General features: G+C 40.2%; 1 protein-coding gene and 1 long non-coding RNA gene across 3 annotated transcripts in view; one reads left to right on the plus strand and one right to left on the minus strand.

Moving 5' to 3' along the window:
- Nucleotides 1–17,434: 17,434 nt before the first annotated feature.
- Nucleotides 17,435–19,186, minus strand: LOC139027563 (uncharacterized). Its single transcript, XR_011479677.1, has 2 exons — nucleotides 18,950–19,186; nucleotides 17,435–18,702 (listed from the first exon to the last, which is right to left on the minus strand). It is a non-coding gene; the product is annotated as an uncharacterized lncRNA (long non-coding RNA).
- Nucleotides 19,187–20,049: 863 nt separating this feature from the next.
- Nucleotides 20,050–25,562, plus strand: part of LOC111962218 (fibulin-1-like) — a 47,895-nt gene continuing 42,382 nt past the window's right edge. For both annotated transcript variants that reach the window (XM_023985133.2, XM_023985134.2), the window contains exon 1: nucleotides 20,050–20,287. In XM_023985133.2, coding sequence (XP_023840901.1) covers nucleotides 20,233–20,287 — 55 coding nt within the window. In that variant the 5' untranslated portion in view covers nucleotides 20,050–20,232. The remainder of the gene's footprint in view (nucleotides 20,288–25,562) is intronic.

The following is a 25,562-nucleotide window of genomic DNA, read 5'->3' on the forward strand; positions in this document are numbered from 1 at the left end:
AACAGTAAATGTTCATACTTTGGTCATCATACCTTAACCTGGTTTCCTTCCAATTTCATGATAAACATGATTTTGCCTGTTTGTGACCTTTAAAACCTTCACCATAGTAGTGCAAGATGTTGGTGATAAAATGTGAATTCTTGGATATCCTCCCTCTGGCTAGATTCCGATGGGAATTACTACTAATCAATTTTGCTGGACCCCAGGAAGAGTAGCTGCTGAGTAGCAGCAGCTAATGTGTATCCATAATAAATGCAAATCACTTCACAAACCAGCATATTGTGACTTGCAGGTCTGATATGACCCATGAGCCAGGATTTTCCGACCACACCGTTGAGGCTAACCAAATGCCTTATGAAAGGTATAATATGTGGTCATAAAGGGTTTACTTTTAATTGAACACATTCACTTAGGCAGTCACTTGGTGAATTCTTCAGGAATATAAGTTGTTGAATGCAACAACCATGTCTTTGTGAATAACAAACAGTCGTGTGGGAATCTCTCACATTCACTCGAAAGGCATGCTGTGAAATATGCAAATACAGCTGTACACCCTACAGTGTTAAAACAGCCCCCCCAGGTTTTAGTGTTTAAAACCTTAACACCTTGTGCTGAATAAACATGTTCTGGTGTTTACAATCTAAGCACTATGACATGTTTTCATTTAAATTCCAAATGCCTTGACTTGTTTAAAAAGTGTTGCAGAAAAGTGTTTAGTTATGTGATCAGATCCTAAACACTTGGTTTTGCAGTGTATGATGAGAAACATTTGAGAGAAACACTTTTTGTTGTTTTTCAAATCGTGATAACCTCTGTATTTTGCTGTAGATAATGCCAGAGAATCAGGAGACCATAAAGACGCCTATAAATCTGTCCATTGTGAAGAGCAAGCTGGAGTCCAGGCAGAGCCCCTGCTACAAGAGCCCCGCTGAGTTAGTCTCAGACATCCGACTCATCTTCAGGAACTGTGCAGAATTCACTCAGATAGACATACAGCACTAACTTGCCCCAGAAAAGTCCTCTTGCCTAAGGTTACACGAACATGCAAATTGCTCTGTTATTGTGTGTGGACAAACTGTTTTACAGTGTTTCTGTCTTTTACATTTTAGTCTTAGCAGATGCTCTTATCCAGAGTGACTTACAGTCAATGCATTCAACTATGTTAAAAAAAGACATACATCTGTCCTCTCGTCTCTCCCGTGTCAGGCTGACACTGAGTTTGCCACTGCAGGGAGAAACCAGGAAAGGTTCTTTTGAGGAGCAGCTAAAGAGCCTATGCCCTAAATGAATGTTTCCAGAGGTCAAGTCTGAGGTCATCAGTCCTGTGACCCTTCCGATCTCCCCTCCCCCTCACACAGTCCATGATGAGGGATGCTCCCATCATGCAAAGTGTTAGAGCAGATGCTCTGAGACCCAGGATGTGTATTTTCCTACTCCTGCTCCGCTAAACTCACCAAAGGGTCCGTCAAAAACACTCCCAGTACTAGCCTATACTAGTAATTAATTTCATCCTACGAGAAAGTCAGATTTTGTTAGATGTGCTAAAATACTCTGTCCATGTTCTGTGATTGAATAGTTTTCCACAATAGAACTGTGAAGCAGGGTACCAAAACGAATTCCTCCTACTATACCCGGACGCTACTGGATTAGACTGGTTTACATGAATTATGTAGTAATACACTGTAGCTTTGACTAAAGACCCTGAGTATCAAATGAAAACAAAGAAACAGAAAGTGTTAGATAATCCAGCAGCCTGTGTGGATCTGGTTCTTGTAACAGGGTTTGTGTATCTTCTGGGGAGTAAAAACAGTGACAATGTTAATCCAGTTTAAGCCAGTAAAGTGAAAACAGGTAAAAGGAATCAAACCAGCCTGAGAAAATCTAAGATATTTATGTTTTTATTGCAAGACTGCATGAGGTATTAGTTTTATAAACTTGTCAGCTGTGCAAGGTCTATTTGTTCAGGCCTACGGTACACTCTTAGAAAAAAAGGTGCTAAGTAGAACCAGCTAGGGTTCTTCAGTTTGTCCCCATAGGTAGAACCCTTTATGTAGGGTTCTTCATGGATCCCTCTATTAAGGGCTATACCAAGAACCCTTTTAACTTTGAAAGGTTCTTTCTAGAACCCTCTATGAACGCTTCCACCAGCCTTATTAACATTTAAAAATACTATTTTTATGACAATACATTAAGGACACATGCTTATTGCATGACATACTGTAGACTGACCAGGTGATGTCACTTCAATCAGTGTAGATGAAGGGGAGGAGAGAGGTTAATTAAGGATTTTTAAGCCTTGAGACAATTGAGACATGGATTGTGTATGTGTGCCATTCCGAGGGTGAATGGGCAAGACAAAATATTTAAGTGCCTTTGAACGGGGTATGGTAGTAGGTGCCAAGCGCACCGATTTGTGTCAAGGACTGCAACACTGCTGGGTTTTCACGCTCAACAGTTTCAAGAACTGTCTGTATCAAGAATTGTCCAACTCAATATTAAGAAGGTGTCCTTAATGTTTTGTACACTCAGTGCATATCATAAGGCCTTTCTTTGAGGGACTGGTTATATTTTGGAATACACAGTGGTGTTAAGACATTTCTGGTTGAAAGGCTACATTAGGACTGCAAGTCACATTATGCTGGCTTGCAAAGTGAGGTGTAATTCCAATTGGAGTCCAGCCAGAGTGAGAATATCCAACAATTGGAACTTTTAATCACCTGCAACCTGCATTCAAAATGACTGCCATGGTAGGGAAGATTGATTAGTGAGGCTACCTAAATAATCCAAACTGGAACAACCATCTCAGTAACGAGTGCAATAGGTCCATCTATGAGTGTTAAGTTAATGTAACTCCTGAATCAACACTATAAATATTACACTGAAAAATCAGCACTAGGTAAAACTGGCTAATTTGCTGTGTAACATACAGTGCACAGCTGGTTCACTTATTCCCTTTTATTCTCCTACTCTCAGCTTAATAACATCACAAAAATACTCATTTGAAAGAGAGAGATCATGGCAAAGATATCAACTATGCCAGCACTATGTAAAATGATTAAGAGAATACCAGATAAATGCATAAATAAATATAGATGCAGTTAAAACATTCTCACACTTTTTACATTTATCAGAGAACTCAAACTCCTGATGTGAAGTTATTGTTATGTCAATTGTCAATGAGCCATTCAATATCATTTATTTATTTCGATTTTACATTGTTGTCGTGATTTTTATGCAGTTTATATAAATACTTACGAGAATCATTGATATTGTTCATTCATTTGACCTAATTTAAGCCAGGCATATCAAGATTCAACAATATGTCTTTTATTTCTCATGTATTCCCAAATMACCTCTCATTTGCCGTTTTCTTGTGACTTCATACCATAGCTACTTCTGAAAACCAAAATGTTTTATTCATAAGAAATACTTGTTTACAGGGTCAATTAATGTATGTCTAATATCTTCATCTTACTTCATGATTCTTATGGGTTAAACGTGGGATACAGGCAGCATTTACCGTAAGGCACGTTTTTTGTTTAATGGGGTGAAAGAAATGTAATAATTGGTGATGAATGGGTCTATTTAAGTTTTAATAGTTTAATAAAGGGATAACAGCTCATCCTCTGTAAGTGTTATACCGTAGTAATGAATTATGGCATGGGGCCCCAAAGGTCAGGCCCAGATACAGTACAGTACATGTTAGTGGCCCACTGCTGGGTGACATAGAGAGGACAAGACAAGTCGGGTTGTGCTTCAAAAGGACTGCAGGGTGTGTGTGTGTGTGTGTGTGTGTGTGTGTGTGTGTGTGTGTGTGTGTGTGTGTGTGTGTGTGTGTGTGTGTGTGTGTGTGTGTGAGAAAGTGGTGTGGACAGTTTGGAGAAAGGGTAGCCCTCAGATCTTCCTGGGGCTTAGGTTTGAGTCTAGTCCTCATCACAGGACACCCTTATAAGGTCATAGCTGTACACTGGTCCTGTGTTCCAACCCCCCCCCCTCCACATTAAACCAGAGAGGAGATAAGACAATGATATATACCAGCAGTATAAGTGTTGCCTTCTGGTTGTTCTCTAAAGATGAAGTGAGTTTGTGCTCTCCTTTCTTTTGATGCCACAGCCAAGTGATGTGAATGATGAGGTAGTCTGCGGAAACGTGATATACTTTTATTGTGTAACAGTAAACATGTCTCTGCATTTCGCCACTAATGTTCCTAAGACAAGTGTTTAGATGCAATTGTTTTACAAGGTGAATACAGAACTGGTGTCTTTTTCACAAAAAAGGTTTCTAGGACACTTAGTTTAAACTTGTAATGCAGCTCTCCTCCTTTCAGCAAGGGTACAGAGAAACTTTATTGTAACTAACCGTAGCAGTACAGTAGAGTCCCATACAGTAGAGCGGTTTGCTAGTATTAGCCATCCATGGCTACTTGGAGATGTTTCTAGAGGGGCTGTGTGATGTGATGGTGGTGGTGGTCGGGTGAGGGGGACACACACATGGCTCTGATTAGATTATCGTTTACTCTTGGCTCTGTCACCATGCATGCCGAAAGCCAGAGGGCTGATTGAGTTTGAAGAGGGCCTTTGTTTGGTATAAAAGGTTTATCCTGCCATTCAGCTATTATTTATCTTCTTGCCAATCTTGGCACATGGCAGAGAGAGTGTAGGGTCTGTGTGTGTGTCTGTGTGTGTACGGTGTGTGTGTGTACTGTGTGGACATGTTTAACTATTCTTTCCGGGACCAGAAGTCCCTACAAGAATAGTAAACAAACAAAAATTTGACCAACTGGGGACATTTTGTTAGTCCCCACAAGGTCAAATGCTATTACTATGGAGTTTAGGGTTAAGGTTAGAATTAGTGTTAGGGTTAGAATTATGTTAAGGGTTAGGGTTAGGCATTAGGGTTAGTTTTAGGGTTAGGGTTAAGGTTAGGTTTTTGGGTTAGGGTTAGGTTTAGGGTTAGGGATTAGGCAAAATAGGATTTTGAATGGGACTGAATTGTGTGTCCCCACAAGGTTAGCTGTAGAAGACTGTGTGTGTGTGCACAGTGTGTGTATGTCGTTTTCAAAGGGATGTCTGATTGTGTCCTAAACAGTTTGAGAAACCTGATGAGTGGTTAATAAAGTGCCCACTCTGATTCCCGGCAATACTTTGGGTATGGAAAGGAACACAGAGAATAGAGTTCCGCTGAAGCCCTGAACAGGCTGCAGGAAACCTTTCCAGTTGAAAGAGAGCCCAGTGCCCTGAGGAGAGGCAGATAAAACAGACAAGCACACTATGCTACATACAGTGATGCCCAAGACCAGCTTATCATAAGTTGAGATAATATTATATCCCCCTCCCCACAATACAATCTAGACTCTATTGTCCCCAAGTAACTGTTCTTCAATGTGATGCATGGACACTGAATAGACAATATAAAAGAGGAAATATAGCATGTAAGTCAATTGTCAATAATTGTTCTATGGATGTGTGTGCGAGAGGGTGTAAGTGGGTGTATGTGTGTAAACCCGTGGTAAAATGAATACGAGTTCTGGACAGATTAGGAAAGGATGTTGAATCATTATTATTCCATGTTTGTCTTTACAACTAAGAGTTAATGGTGGTTATTGGTGAGAATGGAGAGGGGCTGTATCTGGGGGATTGGGATGGGGTGACTGGTAGAGCATCAGACACTTTTCTGAGGTGTGCGTGGGGCCTCCACTCATCCCATTTTAGTCTCTTGGAGGACCCACTCACCCCAAGTAGACAGTCACAGCCACTTTACTTTAATTGATACTGTAATACAAACCAACCACAATATTTAAGAAGCAGCCTTTCTTGAAATGTATGTACAATTTCTGTATAAAGTATCCACAGTTTTTTTTGGTACATTAGGAGAGGAGTCTGAGCTAAAAAGCCATAGAGCCTCAGGTATAAAGACATACTTTGCTTAATGTTTTTTWAAATGTTTTTTTTGTGTGTTTTTTGTTAAATGTCTGCTCAGCCCATATGCTCTACAGTATATATGTAAGGTACAGTACCAGTCAAACGTTTGGACACACCAACTCATTCAAGGGTTTTTATTTATTTTTTATTATTTTCCACATTGTATAATAATAGTGAAGACATCAACACCATGAAATAACACATATCGAATAATGTAGTAACCCAAAAAGTGTTAAACAAATCAAAACATATATTTTATATTTGAGATTCTTCAAAGTAGCCACCCTTTGCCTTGATGACAGCTTTGCACATTCTTGGCATTCTCTCAACCAGCTTCACCTGGAATGCTTCTCCAACAGTCTTGAAAGAGTTCCCACATATGCTGAGCACTTGTTGGCTGCTTTTCCTTCACTCTGCGGTCCAACTCATCCCAAACCATCTCAATTGGGTTGAGGTCGGGTGCTTGTGGAGGCCAGGTCATCGGATGCAGCACTCCATCACTATCTTTGGTCAAATAGCCCTTACACAGCCTGGAGGTGTGTTTTGGGTCATTGTCCTGTTGAAAAACAAATGATAGTCCCATTAAGCGCAAACCAGATGGGATGGCATATCGCTGCAGAATGCTGTGGTAGCCATGCTGGTTAAGTGTGCCTTGAATTCTAAATTAATCACCAACAGTGTCACCAGCAAAGCACCCACACAACATCACACCTCCTACTCCATGCTTCACAGTAAGAACCACACATCCAGAGATCATCCATTCACCTACTCTGCGTCTCACAAAGACACGGCGGTTGGAACCAAAAATCGCAAATTCGGACTCATCAGACCAAAGGACAGATTTTCACCGGTCTGATGTCCATTGCTCGTGTTTCTTGGCCCAAGCAAGTCTCTTCTTCTGATGCAGACAATTACATTGATGGAAACAACAATCTATCCGCAATATTAAAGCTGATCCACCCCCTAAAAAAAAGACAGCCTCTTCTTCTTATTGGTGTCCTTTAGTAGTGGTTTCTTTGCAGCAATTTGACCATGAACACCTGATTCACGCAGTCTCCTCTGAACAGTTGATGTTGAGATCTGTCTGTTACTTGAACTCTGAAGCATTTATTTGGGCTGCAATTTCTGAGGCTGATAAATCCAATGAACTTATCCTCTGCAGCAGAGGTAACTCTGGGTCTTCCTTTCCTGTGGTGGTCCTCATGAAAGCCAGTTTCATCATGGCGCTTGATGGTTTTTGCGACGGCACTTGTATGAACTTTCAAAGTTCTTGAAATTTTCCGTATTGACTGACCTTCATTAAAGTAACGATGGACAGTTTTTTCTCCTTGCTTATTTGAGCTGTTCTTGCCATAATATGGACTTGGTTTTTTACCAAATAGGGCTATCTTCTGTATACCACCCCTACCTTGTCACAACACAACTGATTGGCTCAAACGTATTAAGAAGGAAAGTAATTGCTCAAATTAACTTTTAACAAGGCACACCTGTTAAGTGAAATGCATTCCAGGTGATTACCTCATGAAGCTGGTTGAGAGAATGCCAAGAGCGTGCAAAGCTGTCATCAAGGCAAAGGGTGGCTACTTTGAAGAATCTCAAATAGAAAATATACTTTGATTTGTTTAACACTTTTTTGGTTACTACTGTATATGATTCCATGGGTGTTATTTAATAGTTTTGATGTTTTCACTATTATGCTACAATGTAGAAAATTTTACAAAAATAAATAAAAACCCTGGAATGAGTAGGTGTGTCCAAACGTTTGACTGGTACTGTATACAACAACTATGTATAGTGTTTATACTATGATCCATGTCTGCTGAAATGTTTTACATGGTTCTTCAATTACCTCAATTGAATAAGGCTTTAACATAACAAAATGTGGAAAAACGTCAAGGGGTCTGAATACTTTGCGAATGCACTGTGTATATATATATATATATATACAGTGGGGAGAACAAGTATTTGATACACTGCCGATTTTGCAGGTTTTCCTACTTACAAAGCATGTAGAGGTCTGTAATTTTTATCATAGATACACTTCAACTGTGAGAGACGGAATCTGTAACAAAAATCCAGAAAATTACATTGTATGATTTTTAAGTAATTAATTAGCATTTTATTTCTTGACATAAGTTATTTGATCACCTACCAACCAGTAAGAATTCCGGCTCTCACAGACCTGTTAGTTTTTCTTTAAGAAGCCCTCCTGTTCTTCACTCATTACCTGTATTAACTGCACCTGTTTGAACTCGTTACCTGTATAAAAGACACCTGTCCACACACTCAATCAAACAGACTCCAACCTCTCCACAATGGCCAAGACCAGAGAGCTGTGTAAGGACATCAGGGCTAAAATGGTAGACCTGCACAAGGCTGGGATGGGCTACAGGACAATAGGCAAGCAGCTTGGTGAGAAGCAACAACTGTTGGCGCAATTATTAGAAAATGGAAGAAGTTCAAGATGACGGTCAATCACCCTCGGTCTGGGGCTCCATGCAAGATCTCACCTCGTGGGGCATCAATGATCATGAGGAAGGTGAGGATCAGCCCAGAACTACACGGCAGGACCTGGTCAATGACCTGAAGAGAGCTGGAACCACAGTCTCAAAGAAAACCATTAGTAACACACTACGTCGCCATGTGATTAAAATCCTGCAGCGCACGCAAGGTGCCCCTGCTCAAGCCAGCGCATATCCAGGCCCATCTGAAGTTTGCCAAGGACCATCTGGATGATCCAGAGGAGGAATGGGGAGAGGTCATGTGGTCTGATGAGACAAAAATAGAGCTTTTTGGTCTAAACTCCACTCGCCATGTTTGGAGGAAGAAGAAGGATGAGTACAACCCCAAGAACACCATCCCAACCGTGAAGCATGGAGGTGGAAACATCATTCTTTGGGGATGCTTTTCTGCAAAGAGGGACAGACGACTGCACCGTATTGAGGGGAGGATGGATGGGGCCATGTATCGCGAGATCTTGGCCAACAACCTCCTTCCCTCAGTAAGAGCATTGAAGATGGGTCGTGGCTGGGTCTTCCAGCATGACAACGACCCGAAACACACAGCCAGGGCAACTAAGGAGTGGCTCCGTAAGAACATCTCAAGGTCCTGGAGTGGCCTAAGCCAGTCTCCAGACCTGAACCCAATAGAAAATCTTTGGAGGGAGCTGAAAGTCCCGTATTGCCCAGCGACAGCCCCGAAACCTGAAGGATCTGGAGAAGGTCTGTATGGAGGATTGGGCCAAAATCCCTGCTGCAGTGTGTGCAAACCTGGTCAAGACCTACAGGAAACGTTATGATCTCTGTAATTGCAAACAAGTAGCAAAATATTAAGTTCTGGTTTTCTGATGTATCAAATACTTATGTCATGCAATAAAATGCAAATTAATTACTTAAAAATCATACAATGTGATTTTCTGGATTTTTGTTTTAGATTCCGTCTCTCACAGTTAAGTGTTACCTATGATTAAAAATTACAGACCTCTACATGCTTTGTAAGTAGGAAAACCTGCAAAATCGGCAGTGTATCAAATACTTGTTCTCCCCACTGTATATAAATATAAGGAATGGATGGATGGCTTTCTCATAATTCTATTGAACATTTGGAACAAAGTAGCCCCCTTATTTACACAAATGACAACACACATGCCACTCAATTCAGTACTTCCTAGTTCCATATATCAAACAGTTATTTCAGTTATATTAAAACCAGGAAAATCTGGAGAGTCCCCTGCTGATTATAGACACATAAGTTTCATAAAGCAATAGAATGGCAAAAGTCTTACCAGACTTGATACATATCAATCAAACATGGTTTATTAAAAATAGACACAAACAAATACAAAAACATGTTTAAGTTTAATACAATATGCAAAAAAACAAGATCTAGATTTATCAATAATGGTTGTTGATGCCGAAAAGGCTTTCAACTGTCTTGAATGGCCTTTTCTATTTAAAACTTTGTAAGCTTTCAACTCTCCAAATAATACATTTAATAACAATATTGTATAAATGTCATAAAGTTAAAATATAAACAAATAATACCCTTATCTGATGAAATTGCTTTAGAAATAGGCACAAGACAGGGATGTCCCCTCTTCCCCCTCCTGTTTGCACTGGCAATTGAACCGCTTTCAGAAAGAATTTGACTGGACCCAAAAGCAACAGGTATCAGTATTGGTAAACATTAATATAAACTAAACTTATTTGCAGATGATATCCTGTTAAACTTGGCCAATATTGAAAACTCAATGCTCCCTTTGCTAAAAATATTTTCAGAATACTCTAAAACCTCAGGTTATACAATGAACGTGGAAAAAACTAAATTATGGAAATCAAAAAAAGAATAGCTCATGATCTACATCAAACCTTTAAGTGGACCACACAAAATATTACATACTTAGGATGCTTAATAAGTGACAACAAACATCAAATATATAATGAATTTAATTCCATTTCTCAACAATATCAAAGCAGATGTAATTAAATTGAATAATCTTACCATAAATCTTACAGATAGAATAAACCTATTTAAAATGGTATGGCTGCCGAAGTTTTAGTATTTATTTTTGGTAATACCAATTACCCCACCAAAGACATTATTTCAAAAAGTATACTCGGTTATAACAYCTTTTCCCCGTGATATATAGTTCAACGCACTAAATAAATGTTATGATTCCACCTGTCATCAGAGGGCGGCACAGACCATCCTAGAGATATTAACAACACTTAGGTGTGTCCGATTTACTCATTATAATTTCCCTGTTAAAAGAGGTGGGTTTTCTGTTGTCCTTTGCAGAAGTGTGAATTGTTTATTGTGTGCGGTCGTTTCCTGAGTTAGTTTTCGAGACTTAGTGTTTGTTGGTTTTTCAAGTGTACTGTGATCCTGTGGCTACCGTTTCTCAGTAAAGTTTTGTGTTTAGCCTTAACCACTGATTCCTCATCTGGTCTCTTCTCTGCACCTGGGTCCAACCTTACCACGTCACAAGAAGAACAATGTGTACATATTGAAGATGGGAATGCTCATCCCCAGAATCTTTTCATGGGTTTATTTTCAAAGGATAAAGCTAAGAACATGAACATTTTCATTGTTAAGTACACTAACAATATTGAAAAATATGAAATGTATTCTACAAGAACAAATATCACTCCCTAAAAACACAACCGTATGGAGCAATTCTTGGATAGCTTTTCAGAAATTGTTCCACATGGAAAACTAAAGGCATAGAAACCATACATTTCTTGGTAACGGTAAATATATGTATTTCCATGACAGAATTAAAAAGTAATTTTGTACTGACCAATGTAGATAGTTTCAAATACATGCAACATAAAAGTTACATATCACACAATTTTTTGATTTTGACATCAGAGCAACCTTGAGGGAATCTTATTTGAGTCAAAAAAGGATGTTTATATGAAAGGGAACACATACAAAACCTTGAAGAGAGCATATTCAACTAACAATTTCAACCAAACATTTTTTAAACTATTGGGACCAATACTTAGTATAAAGAACTGATGTTGGCACACGATGGAGGGAAAGTTGGAGCATAACTACCAAATTACAGTTAACGAAAATGTATGCTTAATCCAGTATAAACTAATGTATAGAATGTATTATACAAGAAACAAAACTCACTAATTCCGTAGCACAACGGCAGAGTCATGTCTCAATTGCAAAACCAATAATGACTCCATAATCCATGCTTTCTAGGAACATGATAAAGTCTGGAAGTTGTGGGCAGAGCTAGAAAGTTGGTTGTCAGAAGGATTACAATGTAGAATTACTTTGAATCCATCTGTCTGCATATTTCAAGACATGGCAAATGGGCTGGACGATTCTCTTCTCACCACTCCTCTTGAAAAAAAGTATTCTAAAAACGTGTAAGTCAATCCGCCATCATTGACACAATGGCAAAATCAAATGATTTATTATATACATCTCAACAAATCATTTATGTATGGACCTCGCCTTGTGCAAGGGGGCATTGTCACGCTGAAACAGGAAAGGGCCTACCCCAAACTGTTGCCACAAAGTTGGAATCACAGAATCGTCTAGAATGTCATTGTATGCCGTAGGATAAGATTTCCCTTCACTGGAGCTAAGGGGCCTAGCCAGAACCATGAAATACAGCCCCAGACCATTATTCCTCCTCCACCAAACTTTACAGTTGGCACTATGCATTGGGGCAGGTAGCGTTCTCCTGGCATCTGCCAAACCCAGATTCATCCATCAGACTGCCAGATGGTGAAGGGTGATTCATCACTCCAGAGAACGGATTTCCACTGCTCCGGAGTCCAATGGGGGCGAGCTTTACACCACTCCAAGTGACGCATAGAATTGCGTATGGTGATCTTAGGCTTGTTTTTGCGACTGTTCGGCCATGGAAACTCATTTCATGAAGCTCACGGCGAACAGTTCTTGTGCAGACGTTGCTTCCAGAGGCACTTTGGGACTTGGTAGTGAGTGTTGCAACCAAGGACAGATGATTTTTAAGCGCTACGTGCTTCAGCACTCGGCGGACCCGTTCTGTGAGCATGTGTGGACTACCACTTCACGGCTGAGTCTTTGTTGCTCCTAGACGTTTCCACTTCACAATAACAGCACTTAGAATTTACCGTGGCAGCTCTAGCAGTGCAGAAATTTTACGAAACTGACTTGTCGGAAAGGTGGCATCCTATGACGATCACTGAGTCCCTGAGCACCTCAGTAAGGTCCTTCTACTGCCACTGTTTGTCAATGGAGATTGCATGGCTGTGTGCTCGATTTTATACACCAGTCAGCAAGCTGAAATAGCCGAATRCACTCATTTGAAGGGGTGTCCACATACTTTTGTATATAGTGTAACTATTGAACGTGCATGGGCTACGGAGAGAGTCAAAACGGTAGTTTTAGGCCATGTGGAAAAAGTGATGGGTCGCTGGAGATGGGTGTGTGCTAGTGGGTCTGGGCAGGTGGGATGTAGTTGATATTTGTAGGATGTTGTCCTTTGTATGTTTTGTATTGTTTATAAAAGGTAAAATATATATATATTTTGTTTAAATACAGTGCCGATGGCAAGCTGTCCACAGGCATTTTGGGATAAATTAAATAATTAGTCATCCATAAATGTGTGATGAACACAGACTCATAAAAAGCCTCTATCGCAATTAACTTGTATGATCTTTAGCTTTTAAACAAATCAACCAACCTTRTAAAATGCATGATTTACCTTAAGCCAATTGGCAACCTATGCTATTGAGGTAAACACTTTTGTGCAACACCTGGCTGTTATCGATCAGCACCTTGATTAGACCGCCAACATCCTTGTGTTTTGATACACCAGAAGTACCTTCATTTCCAATTGATCACTGGGTTTGCCTTGCATCATTGCATTGCAGAGGTATTTGCAGTGCATTCATTCCGTGTGTTGCAGAGGCAGTTGCTGTGCGTTCTGTGTGATGCAGACATCGAATATATCCAACATATGCATCAAATGGTATGATATATCAGACCGAAAGCGTCATTTTATCAATGCTGTGTAATACATTTTGCAGTCAAACTTCTTGCATTACGTAATACACATGTTTTAGTGGATAGGGTGAGTATTGGTTAAGTGGCACACCTATGTTTTGTAATGGATATCTTTAAATGTGTAAAATAACATAACAACCAATGTCTGTGTGCTAGCGAGGAAGTACACTACCGGTCAAAAAGTTATAGAACACCTACTCATTGTCACACCCTGACTTTAGAGATTACCCCACYCTGCATCTTGGTCCGACCATCCTTCCAACAACGATCGTTACACTCATTCAAGGGTTTCTTTATTTTTTACAATTTTCTTAATTGTAGAATAATAGTGAAGACATCAAAACTATGAAATAACACATATGGAATCATGTAGTAACCAAAAAAGTGTTAAACAAATCAAAATATATTTTCTATTTGAGATTCTTCAAATAGCCACCCTGTCAGAGTCGTGTGTATAGGTGGCAGGGAAGTCAGGTGCTCGTCGACCACCGAGCACCGCCCGAACAAGGAGAGGCATCGACTTCGGTAGAAGTCGTGACACACCCTTTGCCTTGATGACAGCTTTGCACACTCTTGGCACTATCAACTAGTTTCATAATATAGTCACCTGGAATGCATTTAAATTAACAGGTTAACAGAAGATAGCCTTATTTGGTAAAAGACCAAGTCCATATTACGGCAAGAACAGCTCAAATAAGCGAAGAGAAATGACAGTCCGTCAATACTTTAAGACATGAAGGTCAGTCAATACGGAAAATTTGTGCAGTCACAATAACCATCAAGCGCTATGATGAATCTGGCTCTCATGAGGACTGCCACAGGAATGGAAGACCCAGAGTTACCTCTGCTGCAGAGGATAGGTTCATTAGAGTTACCAGCCTCAGATATTGCAGCCCAAATAAATGCTTCACAGAGTTCAAGTAACAGATACATCTCAACATCAACTGTTCAGAGGAAACTGTGTGAATTAGGCCTTCATGGTCAAATTGCTGCAAAGAAACCACTACGAAAGGACACCAATAAACATGAGCAATGGACATTTTACCGGTGGAAATTTGTCCCTTGGTCTGGAGTCCAAATTGGAGATTTTCATTCCAACCACCGTGTCTTTGTGAGACGCGGTGTGGGTGAACGGATGATCTCCGCACCGTAAAGCATGGAGGAGGAGGTGTTATGGTGTGGGGGTTCTTTGCTGGTGACACTGTCTGTGATTTATTTAGAATTCAATGCACACTTAACCAGCACGTCTACCACAGCATTCTGCAGCGATACGCCATCCCATCTGGTTAGGGCTTCATTTGTTTTTCAAATGGACAATGACCCAAAACACACCTCCAGGCCGTGTAAGGGCTATTTGACCAACACACCTGGCCTCCACAATCCCCCAACCTCAACCCAATTGAGATGGTTTGGGATGAGTCGGACCGCAAAGTGAAGGAAAAGCAGTAAACAAGTGCTCAGCATATGTGGGAACTCCTTCAAGAATGTTGGAAAAGTATTCCAGGTGTAGCTGGTTGAGAGAATGCCAAGGGTGTGCAAAACTGTTATCAAGGCAAATGGTGGCTATTTGAATAATCTCAAATATAATATATGTTTTGATTTGTTTCACACTTTTTTTGTTACTACATGATTCCATATGTGTTATTTCATAGTTTTGATGTCTTCACTATGATTCTACAATGTAGAAAATTTAAAAAAATAAAGAAAAACCCTTGAATGAGTTTGTGCTCTAAAACTTTTGACTGGTAGTGAATGTGACAATAAAAAATGGGTTCAATTGCTATGACGCCATCATTGTGGGCTTGGCATCCCCTGTAATGACGCGTGTCTCTCGAGTCATAATGGTCAGTACAATTATATAAGATTCTGAGGTAAATAATGCTAAGGTTATACAAAACTAAGAAAGGATATTTTGTGTTTCATTACAACATATTTTGTAATGGCATGTACTGTAAATCAAAATGACTGTAAATGGTTTTCTTACTACTCTCACCTTTTTAGAATATTTACATTTTGACAGTGTCCTGGCATGCCAATCGCCTACTGTCAAACTGGGACACCCTGTTACTGTCAAACTGGGACACTCCTCTAGGCCATTGTAATGCAGAACATTTTATTTTATTTTATTCATAGTACATATAGGCTACATCATATAATTATAATCAAGTATGATGATAATAATAATCATAATGGTAATAATAAATTATAATTCTTAATGTTCCATATAAATATCTAAAGAATATTTTAATACATTTCATTAGTATGAATAATTGAAGTTTATCATAAAAATATTGAAATTACTCATATACTCTCTAATTTATCATGTTTTACAATAAAGAATTAAGTGTCCCACTTTGCCAATCAAGGTGTCCCAATTTGGTGTTATAAACTGAGAAAAAAAATGGTGTCAGGACAATTTGTGTTTGAAGAAGAGTCATCCATTCTGTGTTTAATATTTATAAAAAATGTCTTTGTATAGTGTTGTAGATTCAGTGGCGGATTTAGGTATAGGCGACATGGGCAGCCACCCTGGGCGACATCTTGCCGGGGCGGCATTGGGCGCCCGCACATAAGAAATCGTAATAGTGACATTTGCGCGATTGGTTTTCTATCGCTCATTTGCACGTCACGTCAATGATGTCATGTCACCGTGTGGGACTGTGGGTCAGTTAAWCTTGACGGAGAGGGCGCCCTGATTCTAGTTTGTGAGCTAAGCAGGCTACTGACTGGGAAGGTCTCCCACTTAGAAGTACAGATGGGGAGGGGGGCGAGGTTGACCTAAGGTCTCTCCACTGGAAGCCCGAGGTATGGAGAGCGGGGGAATCTATCAAACCTCTAACTTTGTACAGTACTAATGCAATTAATCAAATCAGTCACACTACGAAATGCTACCAAATAAACCACAAGCACACATTCATAATATTATGAATACATAGTTTCACAGACACATTGTTGCATTTTTTTCCAGTTTGTGCAAAATCGTTAAGAATAATATAAAACCAGTCTGTACACCCCCAAAATGAATTGGTTTAGTCTTGACTCTTGGTTGACAGTGTTGGGGGATGGGTAATGTATTGACACTCGAGTGCCAAATCAACACAAATTTGTTTCTATTTGTCTTTGTTACTTCTTTTTGATATTTATCAGTCTTATTTTTGAATAGATTTTTATATTTATATAGTTTTAAATGTTATGATTATGTATTTGTGTTGTTCCAAATTTCTGAATAAAAAATTACATTTAATGCAGAATGGTGCTGGAGGGTGCTGGGGGCGCTGAAGGGGGAGGGGGGGGGGGGGGGGGTTCGCCCAGGGAGCCTAGAACCTCCACTGAGTAGAGTTCTTAAGCTATTTAGAATGGTATCTTGTTGGGGTTAAGACAATTGGATGATTCTCCAAGGAAAGCACATTTTCAGAAAGTGTCCCACTTTACCAATACTCACCCTATGTGTGCAACAAAAGTAGAACATTCAACTGTTGATAGTATTTCTGTCAAACCTATGCATACAATTTAATACATAGGTTGGATAAATCCAATTTATGCCCACACAGAACACTGAACCCACTGCAACTGCCTCCGCAACGCAATGCTGCAAGGCAAGCGCAGCATTCATTAATTAACCCATTTAATCCCGAATTTTTCCCAGACATGAAAATATCCAAATCAAGTGCCATTAGTAACCCTTTGAAGTAATCAATCATTCTTTTTTGAAATTTTAATGGAAAAGTAGGTGAAAAAGTGTGTTTTATGGTCGGTCACAATTGTGACCGGTGGGATAATGTTACGTATACTGAATTAACATATTTCTCCTATGCAGTTATCAAAGTTCTTATATATCCCAACCCAGTTTTAACACATTTATAACTCTGTCACTAGCAGTCCCCAGCCTTGCCTCTAGAATGCCCCGTCACATTCTAGTGTGACTATTTTACACATCAAAAACCATTACACTACATCGATATGAACACTGAGAGCAAAGACAAAAAAACAACCATCAATGTATTTCAACATTGTTACTTTATTGTAACATTGTTACTTTAGTGCAACATGTATTGAAACATTAATATTGTAACTTTATTGTAACATTTGAACTTGTACTTTAGTGCAATATTCATGGAAACATTGTCATTGTGACATTTTAGTGCAACATTCACTAACAACTGTGTAGCAGTCGTGTGATTCATTCACATTGAACATAAAGGTAACATTTAGGAGAGAGGTAGCCTGTAGAATATGCATTCYAGTAGAGGCCTACACTGAACAAAATACAATTATATATATATATATTTAAAAAGCACCACTGCACAATGAGTGCTTATATATATATATACAGTATATCATAGAGTTAGGCTTCAGAACCAAGTGCAAAATTAGTTTGTGCATCACTATTTTGAACTGTGATCAGTCAGTCCTACTGTCATACAGTATGTCTTGAATCAATTTACCTTCTTTTCCAAAAACATTTCAGTTATTTTGATTGTCTTTTTCGTCGACTTTTCTTTTCTTCCGTTGTACTTTTCGTCCGTTGTACTGCTTCTCCTCACCCTTTATCGACTTTTCTATTTTTCCTTTATTGTCTTTTTCAGCCCTTTTTCATTCGATCTTATCTCCTTTTCTACTTTCCATGGTATATCTTGAAGCACTCAATGTGCAGTGGCGCTTTCCATTTCTCACATGCATAGGTAGTACGTTTGTCACAATGACGACTTCTCTGGAACCGGTGCATCGTCTTGATTGGCCAGTGAGAAGCTCCTTCCGTGGCTCAGTGGTTTCTTGCCAAACTTTTGCATATTTGGGCTGTATACTATGTGTTTTGGAATCACATCGGTGGCAGGCCTCTTCGATCGTTTGAACACTCAATCTTTATTTTTGACCACTTGCAGCTTTTCCCTTGGCTCTTCTGGCTGACCCCTATGGCTTGTAGAGACCCTTGGCTCTTCTGACTGGACCCTCTGGCGGGTAGAGGCCCTTGGCTCTTCATTATCAACAATGGAGGGGGGTGGGGGAGGTTGTGGATGGGGGGGGTGAGGGGTAGGTCATCATCACTGATAACGTTGTTCCTGTCATGATCTGTTTGCATATGTTCAGCATATGCATTCAACAGCCTGGCTGGCAAATGGCCTGTCCATAGTCCATATCTGACCCATCGCTATCACAATCACTCAGGACAGCATCTTTCTCATTTTGAGGGATAACTGCAATGTTGCATGCCTTGTCTGGGCAGTCACCTAGATCCAACATATCCAGAACTTGACTCAAAGTGAAACTAAAAGAAAGAACAGAGTYGAAAGTTAGGTAYAACAAGAACTATGTATYTGTATAACTATGTGTATACCTAGARGCACTGTGTTATCCCYSCGGTCACTATTGTTGCCGTCAACATGTTTACWCATTCTATGACCACACTGAACAAAGTTGAGTAATTGCAAATMKATYTATCAATACTAGACACCTTAAAGATGATGTGTACCAAAAATCTTTGTCCTAACTTTATGTTAACATACTTTACTAACCTTTTGTTTGGGAGCTTTGATGCAGTCATCCTCTTCTCATGGTGCAACCAGGAAGTAAACAGCTCTGGTCATGTGACAATTTACACTAAACATGTGACACTGCACATCTTTCATTGAGACCCTTTATTATTTCAATATTTGCTGGAAATACATTGATAGATCATTCAGTATCATTTTTAGAGCCTTATAACTGAAAACGTTTTTTACGGTCACTTTTGTGACCGATGGGATTAAATAGGTTAATATGCTTCTTTCTGGTGTACCAAAACGCAATGACGCTGTCGGTGAGGTAGATAGGCCCACATGCATGCATTCAGTGTAGTTGTGTATCTCGAATTGAGAGGAAATGGTTTATAGGCCTATATCTCTCCCACATCGGAATGTGCTTTGTTTCACCATTTGGTGAAAAAGAAACCGAAAGTCTGTCTGTCACAGTCTGAGAGGATGAAATAACCAGACAGACAGACCAAATAGCATATGCTTCAATTAAATCAATCATTTTCCTGAAGGGCAATTTTGTCAACCTCAAATACTGTGGTGGCGAATAATTACACCAGTCTGTCTACCGAGGAGGATGGTCGTAAATGTTCCAAAATATGGAATATGCATTACATTTTCTAAAATTTGCCGTAACCGACAAATTCTAAGGATTTGATGTATTGAAGTCTGGCTATGGCCACAACAGATTTTTATATAACCACAGAACCACTCCATAGTGGAGTGCAGATGTTATTCAGTTAAAACAGTGGGATCATTCTGTCACAGACAGAGATGTCTGGATGAAAGTAATCGAAGTTGGAGGACAGTGTCAAATAATGTCATCATTACAGATTTTCAGTCAAAATAATACATTTATATTTTAGTCTACTTATTTATCTGTCATAATTGGAAGTCAATGAAACGGCGTGAATTAAATTAGTGTGTCCTATAAGACATTGGACGTATACTACTGTAAAGTGGAAATCAATACACTCCAGTTAGGGTTTCTGGAGTTTAGATTTTTTTTGTTGCTTCACCCGCCCCTAGGGGCAAGATAGACGCTCGTTCCGAGGTTGCGTTCCGAGACAGACACGGTGACGCTGCGATTCACTAGCCCCATCACACACACACTCGTATAGACTACTCCTGTCCAGCGTGAGCTCACCGTTTTTCTACCTTTCGCTTGAAAATCTGCGTGTCCGTGAGAAACTGTACGGTTGGTTCACGCTCTTAGTGCAGCATATTACAGATCTGACTGTTTGACACTTTTTGGGGGTTTGCAAAAAAAGTATCTTCTTTATCCAATGGGTCCCGGGATAGTTATACTTTTCTCTCTGTTCGGAGTTCTCAACGGACAAGGTCAGTTACCGTTTTACTTCAGGATAGTAACCTACTGTTTCAAGATGTAATTCTTCCCATGAGAATCAATCCATGCCCATGCGTGATGCATATGGTCGGACTACCATATAAATTCACTCAGGCATGTTAGATATTTCAAACGTATCACCCTAAATAGGCTACTGCACTATCACTGTATAGGCAGAGATAAGGTCTGTATAAGGTCTGTATCACTGGAGTTCAAAAGTTCCCATAAAGTGTTACATGTGATTTCATAAACACTTTAAGGCAGTTATATTACAGTAGTAGCCTACTGTGTTACATGCTGTTCAGTGTGTGTGTCATTTTGATTTTGGTTTGCTTTGATTTGTGTGTGTGTGTGTGTGTGTGTGTGTGTGTGTGTATGTGTCTTGTTGCCAGTAAAACATCTGTCCATGATTACCAGTTTAAAGGAAGATTTCAACATTCCCAATTTGTCCTAAGGTGATTTGACAGGGATGAAATGTATTTTGCGTTGTGTAAAATATGGACTAATTTCACCAGTAGAAATTTCTCAGACTACTGGAAATTATTTTCCAAGCTGAAACAGTAACAAGGTTTTAAAGTTTAGAGTACGGCGATGTGCCCAAAATGATTGCTGCTCAACCAGCCAACCAGATGCAGGGCAGGTCTCTCCTTAAAACTCAGACACACCAGTAGGATTGTCAATCTCTTGTGTGCTCACACAGCAAAGACGTGGATGTCGTCAGCCACTCAGCCTTGTTAAACTACTCCAAACCAGAAGGTGGCAGTAGCGTTTGACAGCGCATATCAGTGCGTATTGCTTATGGTCTAGAATCCAAGCTATCTGCGCTAATGTTGCTATTTTGTAGAACGCCCTTGTTGATACTTGCTAGGTGGCTACAACTAGACAACTAGCTAGCAAAATGACAAAGAAACAAGTTAATCCATCCCATACTGCCAGTGCCAGCCCACAGCCAAATGTTTAGCTAGCTAGGTAACGTTATCATATCTAGCTAGCTAGTTAAGGACACTGCACTAACTCAGCAGCTAACACAGGCAGCCGTTTCATGGAAACTACTTCAAACTAGCTAATCCGTTGTGATTTAATTATCACGTCAATACTAGTTAAAGTGGTTAACTAGTTTGAACGCAGTATTTAGTGTTGTGGGAATTGTGTCTGTGCACTTAACTAGCTACCTTCCCATAGCCTATATTGCATATGAAGTGTGACTGTCTCATCCATGGATGTTCGAACAAATGCCTCCCTTTTCCCTTTTTTGTTGTTGTAGGCTCCCCCACTTGGGGTTTTTGTGCTCTCTGACTGGCTCAAAGTCATTGGCCACTTGTGAGCATTACGATTCTACAAGTAGAATAGGTAGGTTCGTCACTACGCAGCAGGTATCGCTTTTGTTCTAGCAAGAGAAGGAACGGCCTCCCACTATAATAAGTACTTATCAGAAGTGAGATTCACGGTGGGTTTCATTCTTTACACTATGAGGGTGTGTCAAATGAGTCTGGAAACACTGAGCGGTGGCTGGTCTGGAAAGGGAGCATAGTCCTGATTTAAACCTCTACAGGATCGGTGGGTCCCCCACAGGATGGTTGAGCTAACGTAGGCAAATGTGATTAGCATGAGGTTGTAAGTAACAAGAACATTTCCCAGGACATAGACATATCGGATATTGGCAGAAAGCTTAAATTCTTGTTAATCTAACTGCACTGTCCACTTTACAGTAGCTATTACAGTGAAAGAATGCCATGTTATTGTTTGAGGAGAGTGCACAGTTATGAACTTGAAAATGTATTAATAAACCAATTAGACACATTTGGGCAGTCTTGATACAAAATGTTGAACAGAAATGGAATGGTTAATTGGATCAGTGTTAAACTTTGCACATACACTGCTGCCATCTAGTGGACAAAATCAAAATTGCTCCTGGACTGGCATAATACATTATGGCCTTTGTCTTGCATTTCAAAGATGACGGTACAAAAAATATACAAAAAAATGCATGATGTGTTATATTCTCGTACATTAATTTAACATTTCCACAAACTAAAAAGTGTTTCCTTTCAAATGGTATCACGAATATGCATATCCTTGCTTCAGGTCCTGAGCTACAGGCAGTTAGATTTGGGTATGTCATTTTAGGCGAAAATTGAAAAAAAGGGGTGGATCCTTAAGAGGGGGACCATCCATGGGTCACAGAGGCATGGGACGACCTACAGTGCATTCGGAAAGTATTCAGACCCCTTCCCGTTTTCCACATTTTGTTACATTTCAGGCTTATTAAAAAATGTATTAAATAATGTTTTCCCCTCATCAATCTACACACAATACCCCATCATGACAAAGCAAAAAAAGGTTTTTAGAAATGTTTGCAAATTTATACAAAATTTAAATCAGAAATACCTTGGGGTTCCCGAGTGGTGCAGCGGTCTAAAGTACTGCATCTCAGTGCTAGAGGCGTCACTACAGACCCTGGTTCGATCCCGGGCTGTGTCACAACCGGCCGTGATCGGGCGGCGCACAATTGGCCCAGCGTCGTCTGGGTTAAGGAAGGGTTTGGCCAGGGTAGGCCAGATTTGTAAAATAAGAATTTGTTCTTAACTGACTTGCCTAGTTAAATAAAGATTAAATAAATAAACATTTACATAAGTATTCAGGCTTTTTTCTATGAGACTCATCCTTGAGATGATTCTACAACTTGATTGGAGTCCACCTGTGGTAAATTCCATTGATTCAACATGATTTGAAAAGGCACACACCTGTCTATATAAGGTACCACAGTTGACAGTGCATGTTAAAGCAAAAATCAAGCCATGAGGTCAAAGAAATTGTCTGTAGAGCTCTGAGACAGGATTGTGTCGAGGCACAGATCTGAGGAAGGGTAGCAGTCTTGGTGGATCCAAACATCTTCCCTTTAAGAATGATGGCCTCCAAATCATGGTGAATCAATTGAATTTACCAGAGGTGGACTCCAATCAAGTTATATAATTGAAGGTCCCCAAGAACACAGTGGCATCCATCATTCTTAAATGGAAGATATTTAGATCCACCAAGACTCTTTCTAGAGCTGGCCGCCCAGCCAAACTGAGCAATCGGGGGAGAAGGGCCTTGGTCAGGGAGGTGACCAAGAACTCGATGGTCACTGACACAGCTCCAGAGTTCCTCTGTGGAGATGGGAGAAACTTCCAGAAAGACAACCATTTCTGCAGCACTCCACCAATCAGGCCTTTATGGTAGAGTGGCCAGACTGAAGCCACTCCTCAGTAAAAGGCACATGACAGTCCGCTTGGAGTTTGCCAAAAGGCACCTAAAGACTCTCAGACCATGAGAAACAAGATTCTCTGGTCTGATGAAACCAAGATTGAACTCTTTGGCCTGAATGCCAAGCGTCACTTCTGGAGGAAACATGGCACCATCCCTACGGTAAAGCATGGTGTTGGCAGCATCATGCTGTGGGGATGTTTTTCAGACTTTCCCTTGATCTTTCCGGATCAATAGAAAGATGAACGGAGCAAAGTACAGAGAGATCCTTGATGAAAACCTGCTCCAGAGTGCTTAGGACCTCAGACTGGGATGAAGATTCACCTTCAAACAGGACAATGATCCTAAGCACACAGCCAAGTCAATGCAGGAGTGGCTTCGGGACAAGTCTCTGAATGTCCTTGAGTGGCCCAGCCAGAGCCCGGACTTGAACCCGATCGAACATCTCTGGAGAGACCTGAAAATAGCTGTGCAGCGACGTTCCCCGTCCAACCTGACAGAGCTTGAGAGGATCTGCAGAGAAGACTGGGAGAAACTCCCCAAATACAGGTGTGCCAAGCTTGTAGCATCATACCCTAGAAGACTCAAGGCTGTAATCGCTGCCAAAGGTTCTTCAACGAAGTTCTGAGTAAACTGTCTGAATACTTATCTAAATGTAATATTTCAATTTTTTATTTGTAATAAATTAGCAAAAAATTCAAAAGCCTGTTTTTACTTTGTCATTATGGGGTATTGTGTGTAGATTGATGAGGGAAACAAACCATTTAATCGATTTTAGAATAAGACTGTAACGTTACAAAATGTGGAAAAAGTCAAGGAGTCTGAATACTTTCCGGCATGCACTGTATATACCCCAGATCAGGGTCCCCTGGACACACATGGGGCCAATTTCACAGTCTGCGGGGCTCCTGTCGGTGGTGTGCTAAGGAATTCTGGCCCATTGACTTTAATGTAATTGGGTCCAAGGAAAGAATTTGACATCCCCCCTCCTCCATTGAATTCAATGTTATTGGGCATGTCTCACAGGGGCCATACCCTCCCTCCAACACCCATCAGCGCCCCTTGCTCCTCTTCTCTGCTTCAATGCTACACGGGAGAGTGTCAAGGGTCAGGGTGGTGTATCACTTCCGTTAGGTATGGTGTCAGGGTGGATTGAAGATCTGAAGCTGGTCCCATAGAATCAGGTTATAAACTGTCCATGTACATGAATCACTTATTCACATATTTTTGTATGAACTCAAACTTACTCGACACAGTCAGACAAATACGTACCTGCAAATCGAATGTTATAATATGGCCAACAAATGCATTGCTACAGGCTATTCAGATCGTTAGTCAAATTACAAATGCTAAAGATTTTAAGCACTTACATTATAAGGTAATTTGTGTCACGATGATGACAATAGGGTAAGCTGACTGAAGCGTGTTAGATAAAGGATGTGACCCATGGAAGTGGACTGTGCTGCTGTGATGTCTGGGTCTGTCTCCGCGAGGCCTTTGCTTTGGGCTTAGGCTGAGGGACTAGAGCTCCACTGGGCTCATTAAGCAGTGTTTACATGATAAGTCTAGACATGGGCCAGCCATGTTCATTCTCTCTCTCTCTCTCTCTCTCTCTCTCTCTCTCTCTCTCTCTCTCTCTCTCTCTCTCTCTCTCTCTCTGTYTGCAATTCAGTGGGGCTTTATTGGCATGGGAAACATATGTTTACATTGCCAAAGCAAGTGAAATAAACAATAAGCAAAAATAAAAAATTTACAAATAGTTGTAGTATGAATAGTGGGGGAAGATAAATAAACATATATACAGTACCAGTCAAAAGTTTGGACACACCTACACATTCCAGGGTTTTTCTATATTTTTTCTATTTATTACATTGTAGAATAATAGTGATGGCATCAAAATATTCTTTGAAGTAGCCACCCTTTGCCTTGATGACAGCTTTGCACACTCTTGTCATTCTCTCAACCAGCTTCACGAGGAATGCTTTTCCAACAGTCTTGAAGGATTTCCCACATATGCTGAGC

Source organism: Salvelinus sp. IW2-2015, linkage group LG4q.1:29 (genome assembly GCF_002910315.2).
Source record: "Salvelinus sp. IW2-2015 linkage group LG4q.1:29, ASM291031v2, whole genome shotgun sequence".
Taxonomy (NCBI): Eukaryota; Metazoa; Chordata; class Actinopteri; order Salmoniformes; family Salmonidae; genus Salvelinus; species Salvelinus sp. IW2-2015.